This window comes from Daktulosphaira vitifoliae, unplaced genomic scaffold (assembly GCF_025091365.1).
Source record: "Daktulosphaira vitifoliae isolate Bord-2020 unplaced genomic scaffold, ASM2509136v1 Scaffold_4, whole genome shotgun sequence".
Taxonomy (NCBI): Eukaryota; Metazoa; Arthropoda; class Insecta; order Hemiptera; family Phylloxeridae; genus Daktulosphaira; species Daktulosphaira vitifoliae.
In genome coordinates, this window is record NW_026099575.1 from 17,461,553 (window position 1) to 17,487,325 (window position 25,773).

The 25,773-nt window shown below is 26.3% G+C and overlaps 1 protein-coding gene across 1 annotated transcript in view; it reads left to right on the forward strand.

Moving 5' to 3' along the window:
- Positions 1-3,995: 3,995 nt before the first annotated feature.
- Positions 3,996-25,773, forward strand: part of LOC126905860 (lachesin-like) — a 51,807-nt gene continuing 30,029 nt past the window's right edge. Inside the window, exons 1-2 of the mRNA XM_050685975.1 lie at positions 3,996-4,127; positions 24,546-24,709. Coding sequence (XP_050541932.1) covers positions 24,646-24,709 — 64 coding nt within the window. The 5' untranslated portion in view covers positions 3,996-4,127; positions 24,546-24,645. The remainder of the gene's footprint in view (positions 4,128-24,545; positions 24,710-25,773) is intronic.

Genomic DNA, 25,773 nt, shown 5'->3' on the forward strand with positions numbered 1-25,773 from the left:
TAAATACTATCTGATTTTTATTTCATCTCTTATAACAATTTACACCAGTCTCCCAACTGTAATATTGGTTCCAATTGTGACACGATTTTTGTTGTTTTCAACTTACACCAATTTCTTTGATTCTATTTCATAAGAAATCTTTGGTGACAAGTTGCTACGTCTACTTTTTGCTAATTATGGCTCGGATATTGAAAAAGTCAGCGTACCTCAATTTTAAAGAAACAATCAGCTGAGTGAGTATCCTATGTCAATTAATACACATACAGAATATTATTAAGATATTGCTATCGTACTCTTATTTACCCACACAATATATTCTACACAAAAATTTCCTAAACAACATTTTTTTCTGTTTAAGGATGTAATAACATTTGTATTTAAGTTGAAAAAAAGGGGGGTTGTTGTCCCCAACTCCCTTTTTCATGACTATAGAAAACGTCCAAAATTAAAAAAAAAAAAGTACTCTTTAAAAATGTTTTTTAAAATTATATAGAAATTTGAGTCAAGATAAATATTGGCGAAAAAAAATTTGGAGCGGTTAGTTCTCTAACATCCCTATCTTAATATGCCAACGCAATTTACACTCATTTCTTAAAAACATTTTCAAATAAGTTTTTGTATAACAATTTATTACATTTTTACACAAAATTTGTACTGTTTTATAACTTTGATGTCCGTTTTCATTACAAAGACAAGTCCAGAGATAAAATTTATTTTACAAAATAAAGTATATTGCATAGATTTTTATATAAGATACATATAAGGTGTCAGGATTTCCGGAACATTTTCAAAAGTTAAATTGAAAAAGTTAACTTATTATGCAAAAATCCATATTTGGAATCCCCTCCCTTTGAGCGGGTAAAAGGTCGGATTTACAAAAAAAATATACATTACGAAATGGAAATACCTAAGATATTTATGAAAAAATAATTTTTCAAAAAATTAAGACAGTTTCAAGTTAAAAAAAATATATTTAAAAGATTTTTTACAAAGTTGTAACATACACGGAATTCTTTGGAAGATCTTCAGATTAGGAAGAGACCTTATTAATAAATTAAAAAATAATTTGTGTATTAATTTCCTATTGAATATATTTAATTTAAATTAAGTAGATCTCTATCAAAAATAGTAATTGAATTACAGATAATAAGATAATAGGCTGGTATCAATCATGTATTATAGTCAATAAATCAACCGATAAAAACATTTTATTTTTAATCAAACATTTAATGGTCAGCGTACTTAAGTCATTACAATTAAAGTAATCCAACTCTATAGAACAAATGGAGTTTATTCCCATTATTATGATAAATGCAATAGATGTCGGCTTGTCTACTGTGAAAATAAACCCACCTCTACTCCTTTTCAACAATGATTTATGTCGGGGTAGAGTAATAATAATACAACGAGGCTGTTATATGTACGAGATCAAGTCATATAACAAACTAAACGATTTAATATATCACTCCATCAATAAAACTCACGCCAATCTTCCAATTAGCAGAACGCCTATCATACTTATTGTGACAGGATTATTACTATATTTCTGGTATACAAATATTTTAAATCCTTTTATTATAATAATTTTAATTGGATAGGATAGATAAAAGTTATGTTATATTTTGGATTATTAATGAACAACTGAAAATTTTAGGAAATATTTTGAGAAAACTAAAAAAAGTAAAAGTTAAGATATGTTAAAAGTAATCATAAATATTTAGCTTTACTGTAAAGCTAAGAAGGTATTTATTATAAATACCTTCTCGGATATTTATAGATTTATAATAATAATATATTTTTAATATTAAACTATAATTCATAAGTAACATAAATAACTTGTAATCAGGATAAGAAAATAGAACTTGATAATGTTTTTGGTATTATCCAACGATCCTGTCTAAAGATATTAGAATTAAAATAAAATCATTACTATTTACATATTTGCATCGAAACATTTTGTATGACAGCAAATTAATTTTTTGTCAGAATACTTGTTCCACCTATGTGCGACATCAGTGTACTGCGACCCCACTATGCTAGTTTTTTTATTAAATTTTTACAAATAATATATTTTTACATGCTTTAAAATTATTTTAATACGTATACCTATAAAAAAATTAACAAACATTTTCATGGTTAAAAAAATATTCAAATATTTAGAGATCTTGGAATAAATTAAAAAAAAAAAACACTGCAAAATGTTATAAAATAATTTTCTGTTAAAATAAAACTCAAACTAACGAATAAAAAATTCAAAATAACTCAATTGTAAATGTAGTACCTTTAACAAAAAACTTAACAGCTTTTAGAGCTATTTAAAAATATGCAAAACTTCTGATTCTTTTTAGACTTATACAAAACAAAAGATACCAAAACTCAATAAAACAATAAAATAAAAACTTCCTTCGGTGTTTATTATGTAAACAGCACTTACAAAGTTTGACTTCAACTTCTTTTATCTTTATAAATACCGTTTTGTTTTTTGATAATTGTTGAAGTTAAACGCCCATCGATATACATCATAACAGAAAGTTCAAAGTAGGTTGGTCCCATTGCGACGGGATAGAAGAATTGACAATAGATACGACACGTCGTATCTGTAAATAAATCATCTATTTAATTGCTTTAAGATTATAAAAATAATTTCAATCGTCTGCAATATAAAGGGATAAATTTAAATTTTGATTTTCTGAAAAAAGTAAAAAATGTTGTAAAAATATAAATCATTTTTTTTTCATTTTTTTATTTTAATATTGAATAACTATAACAGTTTTTTGGATTGATATGTTACAGAATAATCCGTCGTTATTTGTAAAACGTGTAAATTAATAGATTTAGTAATTTTTTACAGAATATTTTTAAAAATATGATTAAAGAACAATATTTTAAAATATGCCAATGTTAAAAAAATTAAATTACAGTAGCTCGTCAACATAATAATATTTCAATTTACATAATTTTTAGTTTGAAGTTAAAGCTTTTTTTATAAGTATTCTTTTCCTTTTAACAATTCTAATTTAAATAAAATAATACGAATTTTTTATTTCTATTTTTATTCTACATGACATTTTTTTAAAAGAATATTAATTTAGACACTATACAGACCATAAGCATAGTACAATATAAGTCAATAAATGTATCCATCAATAAAATTGGAATTTTTAATTTTTAAATCTAATATTAAAATATATGTTTAAAATTAATATTCATTCAATTATTTTAATTTTAAATATAACTTAGCTAAATTTTGAGGATACAAGTGGTTAACACGTTCTTCAATACTAATTTCATTGGTGATTTTTTAAAATATGTAAGGAGTTAATGCCTCTTTTTAAAATCGTTCTTAAGTTTTATTGTTAATAATAAAAAGGTGTGAATTAGAAGAAATGTTCTTCAGATGCTGAAATCGTGGTAATATTATTATAGTAAAATAAATTTATATTACTGTAAAATATTGTATTTAAATACATGATAGATAAACATGATATGGGTTGGTTTGGTCGGTTAAAAATACTGTTATTTCCAAATTCCCCAGCCCATACCACCTAGTTTTGATACAATTACTTCCTTAGTAACTCGCTACATAAATTCTTGACTATCGGATATATTGTAATATGTCTATTTAATAAAAATAATAATAACTGTTTTATACGTTTTATTCACATCAGAATATTAAATATGAATATTTACTTATTTTTTCTACGATAATAAGTAAAGTTAATTTAAACAAAAATGAATTCTAGAACTTAAACTAAAACTTAAAGAAGTTCAATTAAAATTAACGCTTTATCTGTAAATTTACTTGATAAATACAGAATATCTCGTTTCGTTAGTGTTATTATTATGCCCATTGGCAGTTAGTTTTAAATAAACAATAAAAATCTACGTTATTTGTGCGCAAATGAGCAACAGGAACAACCGAAAGAAGTACTAAACCAAATAGGTGGTTAGGGGTGGTAGGTAGACCGAATGGGCGGCCGAAACCAGAGAGACCTTCGACAACAGGCCGACGATAGTACGCACACATTCTTTGATTCGGCTCCGAGCCAAACGTACAAACTCCGTTGTGTCCCGCACCACGCGGACTTACAAGATCACGTGCTTAACTCTATCAGCGAATTTCTTTGGTAAGTCTACAAACATTTTAGGATAATTTTAATTTATTGATGAAATATACATGGTAAAATAATTAAGTGAATCATTTCGTATGGCATTTATCAAAATATAATAAAATTTTCTTTGAATTGTTATTATTCAATAAAAGATTCTATAATTTCAAAATAACGTTCAATTTTAAAATACCGGAAGTTTATTAAAAAAAAATAGTACAAAATACTAACTATTTATGTACATATTTAAATGGTATTAATTTATATATTATGATATTTGTATATAAATATTTTCAAATAAAACAGAATCTGCTAGAAATTGTTTGCATTTAATTACCAGAGATAAACATTACTTTCCGTCGATCAGGTTGCCTTGAAACAGTACGCTTAATTGAATTTAGTTTTATTTTTTGATAACAGTGTTTAACTGATATAGATTTGTTTTTTTACAATAAATATGAAGTTTAAAAAATGTTTCATTCAACAAAATTGATATTTTATATCACTCAAAGAGTTTGATAACCTGGGACAAGCGCTTTTTAATTACGTTTACTTTAATTTATTTAAAAACATTTTTCGGCTCAATTTATATTTTGGACGTATGCGAGAACGTGTGATTTTTTACAGAATTTAACTATTAATAGTAATCTGATAGAGTAGTTTTAAAGTCAAAATTGTTCTAAGTCACCCTGATTGTCGGTTTGAAGTACCCTAATCAAATTCACATTTAACAAAAATTGTTTTCCATCCATTTATATTGATCTAAGTATGCTATCATTATACAAAAAAAATACTATACAACAATTTTAATGTTACTACACATTCAATGCTTTATGACTCCTAATGTCATTAGTCGAATGGCGTCCAATCCGTTTCAGTCTAATGCTGGTATAGCTTTTATGTATATTTCTGTAACTATTACTCAAAATCTGATAACTCATAAAAATGGGTAAGTGACATTTTTTTATAATTTTTATAGAAGATATTTTCTTGTTACGTGGAAAAAATTGAAATCTGTTACATCGAGAATGTTTGTATTTTATAAAAAAAATGTTAAAAAATATAGATTTTCATAAAACATTAAAAATGTGTGTTTGTTTTCTTCCAAAAATTTCTAAATTGACATACTAGCCTTCAAAATTAGCCATTATTGAATGTTAATATTATTCAGAATTTCATTAAATTATTGATATTTACTTTTCTTTATCAATGCTTTTATTGCAGTTTTATTTATTTTTATTATTAATAAGTTTATTTTTATATAATCGTCTAGACAATTACAGATTGTTATAAGTCCTGTAAGCTTTTGCTCTTTTAAGTTGATATTTTGTTCAGTTACTTGTTAGTAAATTGTGCTTTTTCAATTGATTTTCTTCTTTTAAATAACTTATTTATCAACATTTTAGAAAGTAGTACCGCAATATAGATAATTTTATTATAGTTTCTAAACTATCCTTTCAATAACTATAAACTTACAACTCAACACATAATGAGTCATCAATAAGTTATTAAAAAAATGCTTTGGCTAATATTTCATAATCAATTTGTTACTTAGTTTGATAATAAAAATAAATTTTTTATTAAAAATATATTTTATTTTAAACATAAAAATTATTTAATTTTAGTACAATACCTTTAAAAAACCGTTTATATTTGGGAAATACATTAATTTAATACGTTTGCGTTTTTGTAGTTTTAGACCGTCGGCATACCCAAGGTCCATAAATTATGTCCGATGGTCTTAACCGTTTGTTACCATGGTTACCAATAGGTTTTTTGATAGTCAATTAAAAATTATATTTTTAAAAATAAATTTAAAATATACAATATAATTATTTTAACGTCAGCTACTCTTTTTCTCTTAAAATAATAATTATAATAATAAAAATATTTTTAGTATCTTATATTTCTCAATTTATCAGTTATTATTGTCTTTTTTATTCGTCCCTTATACCTTATAAGAATGTCAACTTTAATTTTTTAATAATAACAAACATATTTATTAAGCTTATAAAATAAAATAAATGATGCAATTAAGAAAATTACTAGTCGATACCAACTTTAACTAATTATCTCGGAAGTTATTAACCTTTTAATTTTATAAATTTTCTTAACATTATTATTTTAATAGCAATCGAGTGGTTAGCGTTGAAAGAATCACCCTGTACTCTGCAATTGAAGTTGTCCATGTCTTGTGATTTTTCACTTAATTTTGCGGGAAAGAATAACAAACATACTAAGTTACTTGATGAAAATGAATAGCTGTCTCTAATAAACAATAACAATAGAGAGTAACTTAAAACTAAACAAATATAAGAAAAGTCTTTTCTTTGGCATTTAAACGGAAGTTGAATTTTGATTTATTTCCTTCTGTTCTGAATAAGAAAATTGATGTGTTTCATGAGAACTGAAAATAACTTCGATTTAATAGAAGAAAAAAATATTCAATTTTAATAAACGTTGTATTTATCAATTTTTGAAGTCTATACAAATGAAAACACCTTTTAAATATGGTTATTTTCTAAAATATGCGTATAAAAAACTGGAAATATTATCGAAAGGTAGTCAAGTGTTTTTAGTCGGTACTGTCACTTTAATGGTGGTTTAATTTACCGGTTAACCTGAATGAGCCACTCGAAGTACCGTATAACAAGTGCACTTGGTGTGTGCATTTCACAGAATATATAATTCGGCAAAGTACTTCCCAGGTCGCTAACGTTCTGTCGAGGACAGCCCCTTTTCCGAAAGAACAAAAGTTTGAAAAATGTGGTTGTGTGAAAAAGGTTGACCGCATTGATTAGGTATTTATATGGCACTTATTGTCCTATACTTTTAACCCAAAAATAGTGTTTAATTGTTTCATCACGTGGGTCAATTTTTTTATTCAAAAGTCTATTCATTTGCAAAAGTGTATAATTATTTTAAGTGATCGCGCCCCACTGCGTTGGCATTAGTTAGAAATGTTTATTATATGTTTACACTGGGCATAAAATTAATTTTAATGCTGACGAACCAAAATGAGGTGTACTGTGCTTGCCTACCATTAGTTTGTGTACTAGTGAATGTCATAATGTACAATATACCTGGTGCTATTAATTAAATGACATGATACAAACTTTACATATCACTTCACTTGGCGCCAAAACCGAATGTTTCTGTTTTAAATTTTCTATAGTCTCATAGAATATAGACATCAAAGTACTAGCAAATCACTTTAAAACACCCGTTTGTGGAATGCTTAAAACTATGACACGCGCCTGATGTACAAAAGAACAGGTAGACTTGTTTCTGTGCTTTAACATACTGTCTTTGTTAAACATTGCGTGTTTACCTTTATGCTGTACCTAAAAACAGCATACCGCTGCCAAAAATATCTGTCATCTGAAGAATTCGTGCTCGTTACTCTAAAATGTTACATATTGAGCTTTTAATAAATAAACAAAAGAGTATGTAGTATGACCAAAACTTAGGAGAACAACATACACACACAATAATAACACACGGTACACAACATTTTTACCTCATTTTTATGTTAATACGAATTATAATTTTAATTTCCACGGCAAACAAATACATACCCTATAGAATACGTTATTAGTTTTACAATAGCATTTTAATATTACAAACTAAAACATGGGCCTTTTCATAGTCGGGGGATATCGAACCATCGCAGGACAAAAATATATAGGTTTATCTTGAAAATGTATTTTGGATAAGGTAGTAAGTAATTTCAGATGCATTTCGCTCATAAAAAACCCTAAGAACGCTTTATCATTGAATATTTCCTTTTTTCAAATTATTTGCAGTTTAAATATTTACAAAAAGCAACTTTTCTACTGGTATATTTAATGAGTGTAACACAGGAAGACAAATGTTATTGAAACAATTTAAACGAATTGGAAAATTATCGGTATCTGAATTTGATGTAAAAGTATTTTTGTTTTGATAGAATGATTTACACCTTCTATAAAAATTTTGATTGGCTTAACTTATCACGATCGAAAATTCAATGCGCTTTTATTGTAGTACGGTAGTAAAGATTGTAAATATATGTGAGATATATATGTGTCAAATAATTGTGAGAATAGGAGAAAAAAAAAGTTTTAAACTCAAGTCCAGCATTACCAAGAAAACATCAAAACATCCAACGCTGATACGATCTCAAGGGTAAAGGAGAACGTTTACCGACATCCTTATTCAATGCTAAAAGTGAAGGAGGAGTAGAACAATAAAATATTGGCACTTAAAACCAATCTGTCGGAGTAAGGGAAATGGCTTGAACGACTCTTTGTCCCTTCTAAAAGTTTCACTGGTCGCCGCGCCGTCAAAAACTTTTGTAGGAAATCAAATTGATGCCGGTAAATTGGTTTCAATTATTTTCACGATTCGTTACTTTATTATTTCAAACTTAATTGTAGTTTAAAATCACACATGATGGACACGTCAAAACGGGCTTACTAGAAAAATATTTTAAGAAAAATATTTTCAAACTCTGTTTTTATAAACATGCACCTAGTTGAAATAAGAGAATGACTTTGGATCATAAAATATATTTTATCAATTCACTATAAAAACTTTATGAGGGAAATATAACACATTTTTGTATATTACACTTGTTTTACAAAAATGTATCATGCAAAATTTTTGTTAAAACAAAATCGAAACTATCCGTTCTTAATTCAAATGAATCATCAATAAATGAAAGTAAAGAAAAGTTAATATTTCAGAAAATTTGTTTCATAATTTAAAAATAACACAATCAAATTCGAGCTTAATAAAAACGTATTTAATAAAAGTTTCTCATAAAAATTGTAAATATTTTTTTACTTCTAAAATTTTTATGGACAAAATGCATTTATAAACATATTTTTTAACCACAATATGTTTGAAATAAAAAAATGAATCTTAATTTACTAACATTTAATATGAAAAAAATGTATAACATGTAGTATAATAAGTTGTAAGCTGGAAATTTTTTTGACCATAAAATATATCTACTAAAGATGAAAATTTAATAAAATAAATGTACAAAATGGTTTTTATAGTAATTTAACAATATTTTATTGATAATAATATTTATAATTAGTCCGGATTTATTTGAACAAAAAAGTTTCAAATTATATACATTTTATCATAAAATAGCCTTGAATTATACATTAAATTATATTGTTAAAATTAATAAAACATACAAAAATAATTTAATTTTAACTAATAATTCTTTATGGACTTATATGCATAAATATTACTAAAAATATATTTCACTGACAAAATGAGGGCTACTAATTAAAAATTAGTTTCTCTATTTGTAAAGAAAATTTACAATAACAATAAAAATTTACATTTTATACAATTTTCACAGTCATAGATTTAAGTTTATTGGTATTTTATAGAAATTACGTACTAAATAAAGATATTATTTATATTTTGTAAGTAATTGAATGGATTGGGATTGAAGAATCACATGCAATATAAATACTATATAGTAACATTAATTAGTCATGTTTTCTTATTCTTCGTGTTAATTTTTATGAATAGAAAATAAAAATAAAAAATAATGTCAATATGCAGTTTTTATATTACTGGTGATTCGTCTATCCCAATACACTCAATTACTTACAAGATAAAAATAATATCGGAAATATTTTTTATTTTCAAGTACTCTTTTGGTTCATCCTTATATCCTATGAGGGTGTCATCAATATATATATTTTTAATGGCAACATACAAATATAACTAGCTTATCCAAGATATATCTTGGAAGTTATTACCATTACAAAATATGTTCAAATAATAGACTGTTGGTGAGATACTGATATGACTATTTTAAAGTTATTAACATTTGTATACTTAAGCGGAAATAGACCAATCAATTTTTAATGAAATGTGTTTGAAAGTTTTTTACAATTATCTAAAATTAAATTTAAAAATGATTAAATAAAACTTAAATTACGTAAATTTAATTAAATCAATATTAAATAAAATAAATTTAAAGCTCTTAAATAAAAATGTCTAACTTTTCAAAAATGTCTGCAGTATTAAATTATTGAAAATTTACAACATTAATAACATACAATGTTTTACTGCTTATTAATTCAATACGAAAATTAATTTGAAAATCAATTACTTAAGTTTATATTTATTTATTTTGTCAGTTTCCATGGCATGATTTTAATCATTAAATATTCTATGCATTAATCTATTGGATAATTTGTTTACAACATTTTTTCATTCGATTTATTGTTTTTAACTCAAACTGTCAATTTGTGAAATTCGTAATTGCTATAAAATTGTTCATGGTAAATTAATGCAGAGCGTTTGAAGTATACGCTTGAATACGTTGTTTAATATGCCGATCGTAGACGATAAGGGCACAAAGGACGGGAGTGTTTATCTCCCACCCATCTAATTGACAGGTATAAATCTGGAAGAGATGATGGTTGATTAGCCTAATCGGACAAATCGGCCTGTTCGTCTCCATCGCTAACAATATATGAGTGGGAGTTGTTTTAGGTACTGACCATACTTAATGAGCGTATACACGTATTAACCCGTCGCACATTTATAACGGAACACGAGGCAAGCCGAATACTACTGAATGTGACTCTAATACCCTTTACACTCAATCGGGCCTATCGTGTCTCCTATGACACTTTAGGAACGATTTTAGAGAAATCTAAAACGCACCCTGTCATTGAAGGACAACTGTAATTACTACAGTTACAAGCTAACTGAACTAAGATTACACAACGTAGCCTTACGCGTTTAAATAACCGACATTTCAAAAACCACTTCATGACTGAATAGTCCAAACACAAATTTTTGTATTCAATTTTGACTTAAAAGAACACACATCTATGTAAAGGAATTTATTACTCTCTTGATTTCAATTTCATTTACAATTATTATTCTTAAAACTATGATTCAGACAATATATTTTAAAAATATATAACAATATAATTTTGTTCTTCACGAGTTAGTATGCTGTTTTTTCACTGGTTACGCGGCTTAAAAAATGATTCATTTTGGCATATTGAATATTTTGCCACAATAATCTTAATTTAAAAAAAAATTGATTTAATTTGTTTTTTCGTATACCCTTTATATGTTTCTATTTAAAAAACTCAAGTTGATAAAAGTTAGGATGAAATAGGGGAGAACAAAATGTACCCTGAAAATTATACTATGTAAGGTACTATTCCAACACATCCTAATACAATTAAGTATATTATATTTTTAAAAGATATTGTGTGAGTCAAACAATCATCCTGCATAGTTTTGATTACGAATGCTTTTATACTATTCTAGAGGGTAAAAAACAACAGTAAAAATGACGAAAATCTATGGTAGCGTCAAAGCTATCTAAAATAGCTCCCTAGCCAGATTTGTAATATCGTTTCTAGTTTTTATTTCATGAATCATTTCTGTGGTTACTTTATGATTCGGAAGCTGATATGTGTTCAAAAATTGGTACAATTTGGTTAAATGAAGTTATTACATATAATAAAATACGAATTTATTCGCATTTCAATTTATTAAATCTTGGTAAATGAAAAACATCTCGATTATAACAAAACTGTTGATACAATAACTATTTAAATTTTTTTAATTTTATATGTTTTAAACCCATGAAATGTAATAAAATAAAAGAACATTTCAAGTGTTATTCCTTTTTTCACGAGAATCGCATTTAGATGGTATGACATATTCATATCTTAAAATTTACATATGTTAATATTTAAATATTGAAAAAAAACTTATGTTCCTAAGCACTAGGCTTAAATAAATAATTAAAACCAAGTATCCGTATCACTATTAGGTAAATATTGAAAATAATTATAGATATTATATTCTCATCAGATTTGCTTTAAAAATCAAGTACAAAAAGAATTTCACTTCTAGTAAATGACAGAAGTCGTATTAATTAAATTTCATTCTTGACTGATCACAATGTTTGTATTTAAACGACATAAATGAATAATGGAACAGTCAAAAACATATTTTGTAATTCTAGTGTTATTACCCGCTAGAATGTTTGTACAAAAAACAACAAAATAAAAATCAATGGCTTGCCCGAAATCGATAAATTTTTCTCGCTGTTAATACGTATTTAATTGTATTCAATTAAAAAAAAAATCAAAGTAATCAAAAATAAATAAATTACATAATTTTTCTAACAATATATACATTAGTAAGTAACGACGATATAACAGATGTAACAATATTAGAATATAAAGTTATAAACAAGTATTGTGTAATCCCACAAAAACATCAGTACTTAAAAAAAATATGTTTTAATATTTATATCAGATTACAAATCGCATTGTTGAATAAATCATACATATAACAAAGTTTATTTCTCAATAAGCTAAAAAGTTTAGAGTTTGGTGCACTTTGTTTATGTACAAAGAGAAAAATCGGGAAAGAACAAATAGCACTATGATAAATAAAACAATGATCGGTGGGATTAGTTATAGAATAGGTGGAAAAGACGAAATTGAGAGGAAACTATCGGACGGGAAAACACGGACAAATAAGAAAAACCTGCCGACGTTTCCTTGGAGCGAAGTGAACCAGTCCGAAGCAGTATAGTTTTAATCTATCGTCGTCGGTAACCTAAAATAAATCTCATGTCAATACCAGAACAACACACGCCATTTCCTGAACTTGGCTTGGAGATTTAACCGTCGGCCCCTTGCAATGGAAATGCGAGTGTATGTGTTCGAGGCCGACAGTGAAGACGTAAGAGTAATACCGCAAGTTAAGCCATAACTACCCTTGCAAATTGGTGCCGGAAAACTACATGGTTTTTATTATCGTATCAAAAACCACCCGAAAGTTATTTATGTACATTTATATTATTTCTATTCTATTGTTAAAAAAAAAAAATCATGAAACTTTGCTAAATTTAGTTAAAACTACCTATGATTATAAAAGTTGACAATTGTAAAAGATTGTGTTAATATAATGTCCTGCTACAAAAATGGATATATTTTTAGACTATATTTAAATTATAAGTAAGCGCGAGAGAAAATAACAAATTTAATATTGACAATTTAAAAATAAATCATAATCAAAGATAATTTAGTTTGACTGTTAAAACGTTGTAAATGAAATTAATTATTACATTTAACACACTAGAACAATTATCTACATGAGTTGTCTTCGTCCTGTTTATCATAAAAAGTACCACCTCAAAATTGATATTGGTTAAAGAATCTTGTCAAAGATATTGAATAAAACTTAAGCGTAATTAAGTAATTCCTTTTGCTAGTAAAAATAATGAGATGAAAAACTATATGAATTTCATGAAATCGACAATTTCCAATATCATAATCAAATTCAAATTGCTCTATTTAAATTAAGTTAAAATTATTATTTTTATTGATATTTTAAGAGTGAGGATAAGAAAATCTACATAGCTCATCACAACAAAATCGAACACCAGTACCTATGCAGTGATGGACGACGCGTTCCCAACTGAACTGGGGTAGACTAATTAAACTTAATACTAAAAATTCTAGATATCAATTACATTTTTAACGATTTTTAAACTTTGTGAAACACGTTACCTTTTTAAATATCAGTACTAACGTTGATAATATTTCTCAAGTATGGCTATCAATCATATTGTGTTCAGCCAATAATCTCTTCCAAACTATACTTGACTTTTCTGCAGTGTTTAAATATTCTATCAATGTATAATTAAAATGAAATTACTCATGGTTTAGAACTCGTGGTATTTGCATAGTGAATGGTGTGTGAGTATTATAACGTTGATTAATCAGTCATTTTATGTGTCACATGGTTGTGAAAATGCTGAATTTCATCCTCGAGGACGTTGTTAGTCAACAGAGTGTAAGTGGAAAAAACGGTTGGCTTGTATAATATTGTTTTTCGACCGACACAATATGAACACTGGTTGGTCGCTCAAACATGTGTTACATATTTTTGTTGGGTTATAACTATTATATTGCAATTTTTTTTCTTAGTTCTCTTTAGTTGAAAATGAGTTTATGATGATCGAGGAATACCGAAATTTTGCCTTTTAAAGCAATATTCGTACTATATATACTTGAAATATCTTTTTGATCATATTTACCTGCATTTTTTAAATAAAAAATATCGGCCGATAAAAGTTGGGACTTTTTTTTTTAATTTTCATCAACTTTGAATCTCAAACTGTAGTTTTCCTGGCTAATTCAATTACAAACTTACAAATACTTATCAAGTGCGATTGTGAGTTGAAAATCATTTTAAAATGGAATTTTAAATCATAATAAAACGAACAATATAGTCAAATTTACATGCGCACTGACTTATATACCTGTTGGATACTTTTTGTGTGCTGAGAAGTAAAATCAAATACCATTTACAGCCGGAAAATTTGTGTACTATTAAAATTACATTTATTCTAAGCCAACGATTTATCATTCACAAAAATAAACTCAATTTAGTTTCATTTACTAATTTTTAATTAAAAAAATGTGCCACGCTTCACTAGCTATTTAATGCGAAAACAGCTGGTGCTAGTCACCACATCAATTTCCGATTTCTTTCGGACGTCTGGCTTCTTATAGATAGTTTTTCGACCGGTGATAAATGAAAGTTAACGTAAAGGCTCCAACGATAACGTGTCCTGTATAAAATTTAACCTTTTATGTATTTGCGACCCGTCTCTTTTGCCTACTCGGTGCGCACAACAACCTCATCGCGTCTGACAGTGTTTAAACAATCGGAAACGTCCAGTGCTGTCTTTTGCTTACATAACACACGAGCGCAGGCCATTTCTCACACGTCACCGTTGCCGTGTCCGTATCGTCGTGGATTTCTACAGTATCTAGTCATCGGACACAGCCGGCCTCATATGAATCCCACCAGCCCTCTGTCGTCCATTCAACTCTTTGTTTAGTTTATATTTTTAATTGGTTCGGCTAACCCGATTCGGCTCTTTACCTCAATGTGTCTTCGTCAAACCCGTCCACCCACTACACGACAACATCTTCATTCTTCTAGGCCATCGTCGAACCAATATATCAACCGCCGTCGTGTCTTTGAGCACATAGTGCCGTTCCCGTCTTGTTTTATTCTAACGGATTTTCCTTTTTAAACTGAAATAATATATCACGTTTAGAACTGATCCCCTCGACCCGCTCCGTATCGTTTATAGTTTGACTTTTCGATAAAAACAATTTACGCAGTCAATACATTTAGCAGCTATCCAAAAATTTAGTGCTCGTTAAACACACACGTACACAGAAAACATATAAATAAGTAATATTGATGATATAGGCAGTTTAACGCTGTATAATATTTAGGCCTTTTCATTTTTTATTTTCTCAATACATACGTTTTTATTTTTTTTACAATTTTACATAAGGTGGAAATTTCCAAGCCCCGTTCAATAGTAGACACGATAACACATACGAAAGGAATCAAACGCATTGCTAATAAATACGTCCAGAAAGGTTTTATTTTGTGATAAATGTGCGAAGGTTCAATTTAAAAAACTAAATATCCAAAAAAATAATAAACGAATAACGGTAACTTGCTGTGATGGATACATCACATATTATTTAAGTATTGTCAGTTCAATTACCAAAAAAAAGATTCAATTAATACGTCTACTATACAACTTGATTAATATTTATAAACGATATCAGTTAAAAAAGTAAAGTTCATGTTCTTATTTTATATAATTGGCTTCTATCAAGTAAACAGAATAAATTAAATAAACAATAATTATTATAATTCAAAGGTAAACAGTTAAATTCAAAGTAAATTAATTTAATAAATAGACTAATTGCCGACAAATCTTAACTCGATAATTTTCAAATAGGATATGTGTCCAATCAATTAATTATACAAAATGTTTTCGAAATTGTAAGTTAAATGATTCTTTTTACTTTTAAAAATTGATAATGCATCCGTCAGAATAAATTTAACAGAACGTAGAGTTCTTATCCTTTTCTTTCTAGAAACTTTAGTGCACCCTAAATAAATAAATCTAGTCATGTAGAATGAAGTTTCGGCTTTTATTATAAATACTGTTTAAAAGTAACTAACTTCACTTGAAATGTTTTTTCTTAATTAAAATATAATTATAGTTATTTAAATTATAATTATAGGTATTTAAAGAAAAAGTTTATAAAAAATGTTTTATACAATTAATCATATTTAATTAATTTAAATTGAAATTTTATAGATTATATTTAATTTAATTTTTTTAAAAATCGTGAGATAAATCCATTGCCCGATTTTACCATTGTATTTGTATATTGTAGTGCTGCATTCATAGAATATACCTTACATTGATTTTCTAGTTAATTACAAGTGAGATAACTAATAATGAGCAGTAAAAAATTCGGAATACTTACTTGTTAAATCTTACTCTACCATTCATTACAGTTTTGAAAAAACTCTCATAAACAACATTATTATGGTTATATACACTAAACGTTCACCAGATTAAATGACCATAAAGTGCAATTGGCACTATACATTTTCTAACAAGTATCATTTTTCAAAATATAAAAAGATCAATACAAGTTTAAAATAAAAGTTTAGATAAAAATATAGAAGGTGTTTTGTTCTGTGATTAAAAGACCTAAAGAAATTACTACAAAATGTGTAAAATTTAGTTGACGAATAGATATAATAATTGAAAACTATAAAAAGTTCAAAATTTAGTACACTAAAATTTATTACGATAATAAGATTTATAATTAAGTCAAAATAATTAAAATTTAATATTTAAGTAATATGATTAATTTTCTAATTTGTATTTTCATACTTGAGAAAAAGTTAAATTTCAATTATGACTTTTATTTGACGCACTTGATATTTCATTAATATTAAATCAAATTAAATACTTAATAAAATAATAATAATTAACATTTTATTGCCGAGCTGCCTGAGGTGAGATAAAAAAAAACAGTCTATGTAGTCTTTTGAAAGCAACAAAAAAATTAAGGACAATAATAAAATATTACGTGAGAATCAATTATTCTGAATGTAAAAAATACCTGAAAATATATTTTTTATTTTATATAATAAAAAATTATTAAAATGATAATATTTTTATATAATAAATTATAATTAATTTAAAAATTACCAAAACTTTTAATATATAAAAAATTTTTAATATAAAAGTTAAAATACTTAAGATTTTTTTAAATAAACTAACCTAAACAATTTTTACCATCATTTTGACTGTTCATAATAAGTTTAATGATTCATTTTATTCATTGTAATGGTATAACAGCCATTAATTCTATGTAAATTTCAATTTCTTGTTGATAACAAAATTATTAATATATACAAAGTGAATCTTTTGACGCTAGCTACTAAATTTCTCTTAAAATAATCAGTTTTTATAAAATATTTGTTTGGATTATGATAATTTCATATGTAATTCCATTTATCTGTTAAATTTTTAGGTCTATCTCTTTTACATTATAGAGGTGTAAATATTTTTTTTTTGAAATAACAACAAATATATTGAACAAGTTTACAAAATAAAATATAATCTAATTAAGAAAATGTATGGTTGATAATAATTTTTGGACCAGTACTTCGGAAGATATTCACATTTGTGTACCATGACGGGAGGAGGAATGCAGACGAAAAATGACTAATGATAAAATAGCGGCATCCCATGCTTCACCTCTATATATTTTAAAATGGTTTATTACTTCCAAAATAATCGGCCAAAGTTGTTAGCGACCAGTCATTTTCTTATTTAGGTCATTTTTTTTTATATATAAGCTAGTTTAATATTTATGTTGACTTTTAAAAAAATTAAGAGAAAAGATATAAGATGTAAGGTATAAGAGATGGCTCTAAAATTATTTTTTAACAGATAAATGGAATTACATATGTAATTATCATAATCCAGACAAAACGTTTATAAAAACTTATTACTTAAGGAGAAATTGAGTTTTAAGAAATTAAGCGTTAAAAGAATCATTATTTTTATATACATGCGTATGTATATCAATATTTAAATTAATAATAAAAAAATATCAGAAAACTTGCTGTATTTTACTATAATTAGATCAATTACTTTATTTTTAAATAATAGTATTGAAATTCGTAAGAGAAAAAATAAATAAGTTTTCATATAAAATATATTAATAATGCCTTGAAGGTATAAAATAATGAATACCCATAAGCTATTATGTGACTATTCTCATATTATATATTACATTCAATGTATATATCTAATAGTAAAATATCAACGAAACTTTTTTAAATAAACTTTTATGTAATTATTGTAATAAAGTTGCCACAACATAAAATAATATTTTCAATGACACATAAAATAATTAGTAAACTACGTACTATTATAATACTGAAATGAAAAATATTACGGTTGGACACTTATTGTCCTCCTAGAGGAAAAAAAAATCAAATATTATTTCTTAAAAATAAGCAAACCAGAAGAATGGAAAGAGAATGAAATGATGATATTTCTCCATGGTTAAAAAATATTTATTTTTTGCTGTACCTATACAAAGTTAGTGCATTTTGATTATTCTGATAAATCTGAATTCTTCACTGGTACACAAAAAATCTTTCTAATAAATATTTGTATTAATGTTGTAAATTATAATTCTTAAACGTTTTTCTATTAAAGGTATCATTAAATAAAATTTTATTTGTTGTTCAACTAGCTATATTACTTTTATATTGTTAATCCAATATGGGTTTATTCACAGCAAGGGATTTTATTAAAATCGTTTATAATTTCTATATTTAGTTTCAAACGTTTACGTAAAGTTTCTTTTTTCAACAAGCACTTTTAACAGCTAAACCATTATTGCACTACAATAAGTAATAATTATAAAAACAGGGAAGGAAAATAAATGACAGCTAAGACAAGAAAACAGCTTTTCATGTGATCTCCGGTTATAAAGCTTCTTGTCTTTTTGACGACTTATACAACAGCAATGAAACGAATTGAAATTAACGCAAGGAAATCTCTTTTAAATTAAGTGCAAGTTTGACGGACAATTTGACACTTTTAAATAACATCAAAACAATAAAATATTATACATAGGTTTGCGTTTATTTTTATTTTCATTATTAAACTTATCTTGGTTAAAGGCCATTAATTAATTAGAATGAAATTTTCAAAAATTAATATTTTTACTTAGGCGGAAAGAAATATTTTCATTGTCTTAATAAACAAAATAAATATATTCAGATAAATTATTATGCCAGAAGACTTTGAATTAAAAATAATCATCATATCTAAAAATTTACCAAATTTTATTTTTTATGCTCCGTTAAAATTTCTAGAAATTGTTCAATCTTAGTAAAGTTTATTCTAAATTTAAATGATAACATTCACTAAGGTATATTTTAATAATGTCTATACATATTCGAAATTTCTTTTATTAAAAACCATATTTGTTTGTTTTTCTTTTTAATTACAGTATGTCAACAGTAATATTGAAAAGTTATTTAAATTTGTTCATCTTTTTTTTTTTTATTAAAAAGTCCATAATTTAACCTGCGTTTGTTTACATTAATAATATATTCATACTACACTGTTATCAAATTGACTCGTGAAACAAGTTTTTATTGAAATTACAAGTATGAGCAACATTTTATTTTTTAATTCAGTTTTATTTCAATAATATAATTTTTGAATACATAAATACATATACACATAAATACTGTAAAAATTTAGCTGAAATACCGACCATAAAATATCATTAGTGACTAAAATAACATTAAAAACAATTTCTAAAATATGTTTAGTAGGCTAACTTTTGTAGAGGAATGAAATAATAAAACTTGTTAAAAAATAAAATAAAATTGTCAGAGCTCATTTATAATAAGTTAATATTAATAATTTTTGTTAAATCTCAACAGAAAAACAACACATTTTATGCAAACAAATATATTTTTTATCTGCAAACGATCAATAAGTACGTAATAAATATTTTCATTGACTAAACTGTCGGTAGGTTATTTGATTATAAATTATTAAAAACTTGTGATGCGTAAAGGTATTTTAAAGTGGAACTGTTTATTACACGTACAGGAACGTTCCGAACACTTTAATATTAATAATTAGGAATCTATTTAAAAAAATTAGTTCACATTCCAGATGATCAAAAGCATAACGCAATTTTGTTTACTCGTTGAAAAAAGTGTTTTAAATATTGGACGCTGATAAAAATGTAAATAAATATTCATTTAAATTGTTTTTTCATAGTATATTTGTTGATAATAATCAGTGAACGTTTGAAAATATTTTTACTTCCATCGTTTTAAATTATTTTACAAAATTGTGTAAGCAAATGAATTTAATAGATTATGTGTTATGACTGAGGTAGCATTTTAAAAGTTTTAATGACCACATTTCGATTTTCTTAAAACTATAATTAAAATGTTTTTACTTAATAGAACGACGAACTATAAACTTAGAACAACCTTGCTACTTGTCAATTATTTACCAAAGTTGGTTAACATAACTAAATATAAGCTTGTCGTTCCCTGTTAGAAAACATTATTAATTTATAAATAAAACTACTGATTAGGTAGAAAGGCGGTTCGAGAAGTTTAAACGGACTCCTAAAGCCGGTAACTGTGATAAAAAAAAAAAATAATAATTCAATATAAAGAAATATTTCAATTTATTAAAAATTAACTAAAACATGTAATTCACTAATAGGCAACTCGTATTCTTTATTAACAACATTTTTTTGGACGATGGGAAAAAATAGAAGCTTTATCCAGTTGTTTTGCTCGATGACAACAAATTCCTAATTGTACGAACTATGTGTCATGTAGATTACGCAACATCGTTAAATTTTCGAAGCTCCAGAAAAACTGTTTTTATAGAGTGTTTACGCCAATTTATAAAAATGTTGGCGAAAATGATAGTCAGCCCGTGTGGAAGCAGTTGCGTATGAAATTAATTAGTGGAAAAATCGTTTACAGTACAATTCGTCTTTAAATAGCCGGCTGAAATGATATTTCTAGACATGCCATTGGGATGCACGTAATATATCATCAGGCGGTTGACAATATTTGGCATGGAGTGCGTGTGCATACAGCAGTTAAACACACATAGCCGCTGATATAATAATGGAGCATGACGGTAAGTCCAACCGTATTGTGCGTGATATATCAGAGGGATGACCGGCCGTACGACCACAATGTCGCGAGAGACCCGCACACCGTTTAAACTTTATGTACATGTATGCCTTAACTGTTTATGATACACTTTAGGAAAACCTCGTTAGACGTCCTTTGCTATTATTAATTGTTATTACTCGGAGCAGTAATATTATTAATCGGGTGGCTGCGCGAGACGGGTAGGGTAAGTGTTACACTGATATCCGGCAACGGGTAGCCAAACGGATTCCAGAACAAGAATGGACGAAACGGGGTTTTTTCCCTTAATGTCCCCTTTGTCCATCCCCAAATGACCTGTTGACCTCCATGATCTCTGCTACCCGTATGATGTCTACATTCCAAAGGCGTTCGACTGCGACGATTTCATACGTTCTCGGCCGACAAAAACGATGCCAAACGCCATTTATTCATAATACGGTAAAACTACATTTTCTGCCACTATTAATGATAAAATATATTTTTATCGTGTTTATTAAACATGAACTCAGTGTTATTAATCGTATGAAAACAAACACGGGTAAATAGTATTGAGTAAATTTTACTCAATTAACAAACATTTGATGTGATAGCTGTAGTCGAATTTAAAATTTATTCATTTCATTTTATACTTTGAACTAAACTAAGAGTCGGCTATGAGGAACAACAGAAGCCGCATTTCTAATGTACATTTGATCATACATTTTCGTTCAATTAAAAGTCAGAAGTGTTCATTTTTTTAATAAAATCCCCTCCTGAACACACTTATGCGGGTTAAAGTGTAACTTACTCAAATAGTGTCTACTACACGGAGACACAATGCGCACACATTATACTACAACGTAATGACAAATATTATTTCATAAACAAGTCGTACAGTTGCAAAAGGACATTGGTTCAATGATTTTTTTGATTTATCTTTCTGGTTCATAACTAGTTCGTCAAAAAAAGCAGAATTATAAAAAAATTACTTTTATAAATACGTCCCGTGTAACTGGACAGATATCATACTATACCATCCGAATATAGTTTTGCAAATTGTTTTACTTAATGAAAAAATCTATTGTATGCTTTTGTCTGTTTGTAAAAAAATAAATATCACTATCATAAGAAGTAATCTTTGATAAAAATCAAATTTGTACGTTTAAAAAATGGTCCATTACAACTAATAACTCTCAAAGGGTTGTATTGTTAAATCACATTGATATATACGGCTGTTCTTAGAACTCTCTAACATACCACATTTTTCTAAGAAAATGCTTATTTATAAAGAATATATTGTTTAATGTAATAAAGAAGTAATGCAGCAAATTAATGTGAACATTAAAAAAAACAAGAACATTAATGTTTTTTTATTGTGGTTTACGATAATTTAATAGTCGAACGATTAATAAAATAAAATAAAATCAATGATCTAAATTACATTTTAGTTATCTAATTTAGTTCTTTTTATATATATATATAATTGAATTCTATATTTTCCAATTTAAGAATTACATTTATGTACCCATCTTTTCAATTTATAAATATATTTAATACGAATAATATTTAAAAGTTATTTAACGAATAAATAGATTAACGTTAAAATATGACATATCATATGACCACCAATATCATAATAGGTAATAATCATTTATAATAATTAAATGAATAAATTATAGTCTCTAATTCGGCGTTGAAACCGTTTACATTTATCATATAAGTTAATTATATCGTTTTAATACGAAACGTGACGTCAAGTTCTATTAAACACGCAAAAATAATCCCAAAGGATTTTATGATAATATATCGTTTGGTACAACAAATCAAGCACTACAAAAATATAGCGTATTTTTGAATAATTCTTTTTAAAACAAACACATTCATACCATAAAAGTTCGTCTTAAAAACAAATGTACTAGCAAATGGGCTCCAATTCTTCGGTCGCGCGACAAATATGATGTCTGAAAGCAGCAGATTACGATTTTTATCACATACACGGTAAAACTGGAGACAGAACGAAATCTGTTATGGTTATTTCCATCCGTACACAATCACAAGTACGATTTCATATGCTCTTTTCTTTACTAAGAAACGATCATTTACAAGCAACGAACGACGATTTACCGAAATAAATATACTACTTGGATTGCAAATAGTTTTTTAAATCGGTTTTATAAACAAGCTATTGATATTGGTAATTCAAGTGAATATTAATGAAGAATGATTTTATAATAATGATAGCAATTATCGTTATTGTAAAGCACAGACTCGATAAATTATGAAATTGATTTAATTTTATAGACAAACGTTGCTCTAAAAATGATATTTTCATTAAAAACTACATATTCCGCATCCTATATAGTATATATTTCGCATTATCATTGCTAAGTTCGTATGCTTTTTTATACAGTGACAGTAACATATATAGTACGAACATTCCGTTAATCTTTTAAAAAGAACGAATAACGTTCTTCTGACTGGAAGTATATTTCTAATGTACTAGTGCTGAAATTGGTAAATGCCTCTTGACATGTAAAATTTAAAATATGATTCGATAAAAATTATGAACGCTTGTGAACTGTTTTATTGTACTTCTAAGTGGTCGTTTTCTTCAATAGTCATTCAATTCACTAAGCACCTGCATTCTAAAGTCAAACAAATTATCGAACATAAAACAAAGAAGAAAAATGGAACATTGAGCTTAAAATTGTTTTTTAGCCCTTTTCCTGTTAAACGTCATGCGCTTCGTTTATTTTAACAAATGCTGTAACTGATTTATTTCGACGGTTCCTTATCCCAATAGGCTTTTTTAACGTTTATGTTTATGTCAAAGAATTTTGTACAAAAAATTAAAAAATAATTACAGCCGACTTCTTTAACATAGTAATAAATGTTCTTACATAAGTCTATATATATATTATCATTGTTAAGTATCCTCCCTACTTACTATATACTTTATAAGTGTAAGAGAATATTAGTTAACTATTTTACTAACTATGAAGCAGATATATAATTGAATTAAATTCTTAATCTAAATAAAAAGAATTCTTATAAGTATATTAACTCAGTTTCAATTAGTGTTTTTCATTTAATCTTAGTCAATCGTTTTACTACATAATAGTAAAACGTTTTTTTTTATTTTCTAAAAAAAAAACTGATGCAAATCACATTAAAATTATTGCTTTTTTTCAAAAAATAATTTTTAATTTTTATCGTAAATTACACACTTAAAATAATTCTATCGACAAAGTTAATTACAAATAATTAATAAAATGTCAGCAGTGTAAATAATTATAATAAAATCATTATTTTTTGTTTATTTTTCAGATTTATTACAAGGAAATGGAATTTAAAAAGAATAGAAACCATAGTCATATAACAAGACTTGAAGGTTAAGCTGCCAACAAAATTGAAGTTGGGATTTAATATGAACAACGCTATTGGGATTATTTTTACTTTACTTGTTATTAACGGCGCCATAATTATAAAATGTAAGTTAAAAACTCTTAAACCACATTTTTTATTAGAAAAAAATTATATTTATAGTTTTTAAGACAACGTTCAAAAACTTTTAAGTAAAATATTGTTTGTTAATAAATTATTAAATAATTAAAATTATGAAAAGTTTTACCCGTCAGCAAAGACCTATTATAAGCTTTTATTTGATTGCAAATAAATTTACATTAATCCATAAAAAAACTTCGTGTCAAAAAGTTTATAAATTCAAATTTCCAGTTAAATATTATACCAAGATCATTAAAAGAAAATTTTAATAATGTTTTGATTAACATTTAAATGAATTTTTAATGTAAGATTAGCAAGAGTATGAACTGATTTCATGAGACTTGGATAATTATTTTCAGCTACAAATTGTTCAATCCGTATAGGTATTATAATTTAATTTTGATCACTTTAACAATAATGTAAATTTTATTCAATTTGTTTATTAATATGAAATTTCGTATTAATTATTAGGACTGTCTTAATAACATTTGTTTGTGCAACAGTATTTAATTTAAGCGTGTAGAATACTAAATTTATTTTACTCTAATGTTTTAATAAATCCCACGTTTCTACAGAAATGATAAAATAATTTTGTTTAATTCAATTCATGTTCCTATTGTCAACAAGTTTATTTTATATACTTTATGAACTTAACTTTATTGTCTTATTACACTGTAAGTACGTAAGTAAAGTGCACTGTAGATATAGAGCGATATTGTTATGGTTATTAAAGTAAAAAGTCTCTATTTTCAATGCACAATCAGACAACTTATTTTTGAAGTAAATTTCATTTCGTGAAGACTTCTACCTCTGCTTATTTATTTATTCTAAATGTAATGTATACAAATCCAATAGCGTATTCTTTTGGTATTGTGCTTAGCTCATTCCTCAACATCATAACTATACCAATTGTATGATGAAATTTGAGAGTTTCATGACATTACAAAATCTCATATATACTTTAACTTGTATAGCGTGTTAGGAAACACATTATTACCACAACACGTAGTAGTACAAGATAACAATAATATATTATGCCACAGATTTTTTT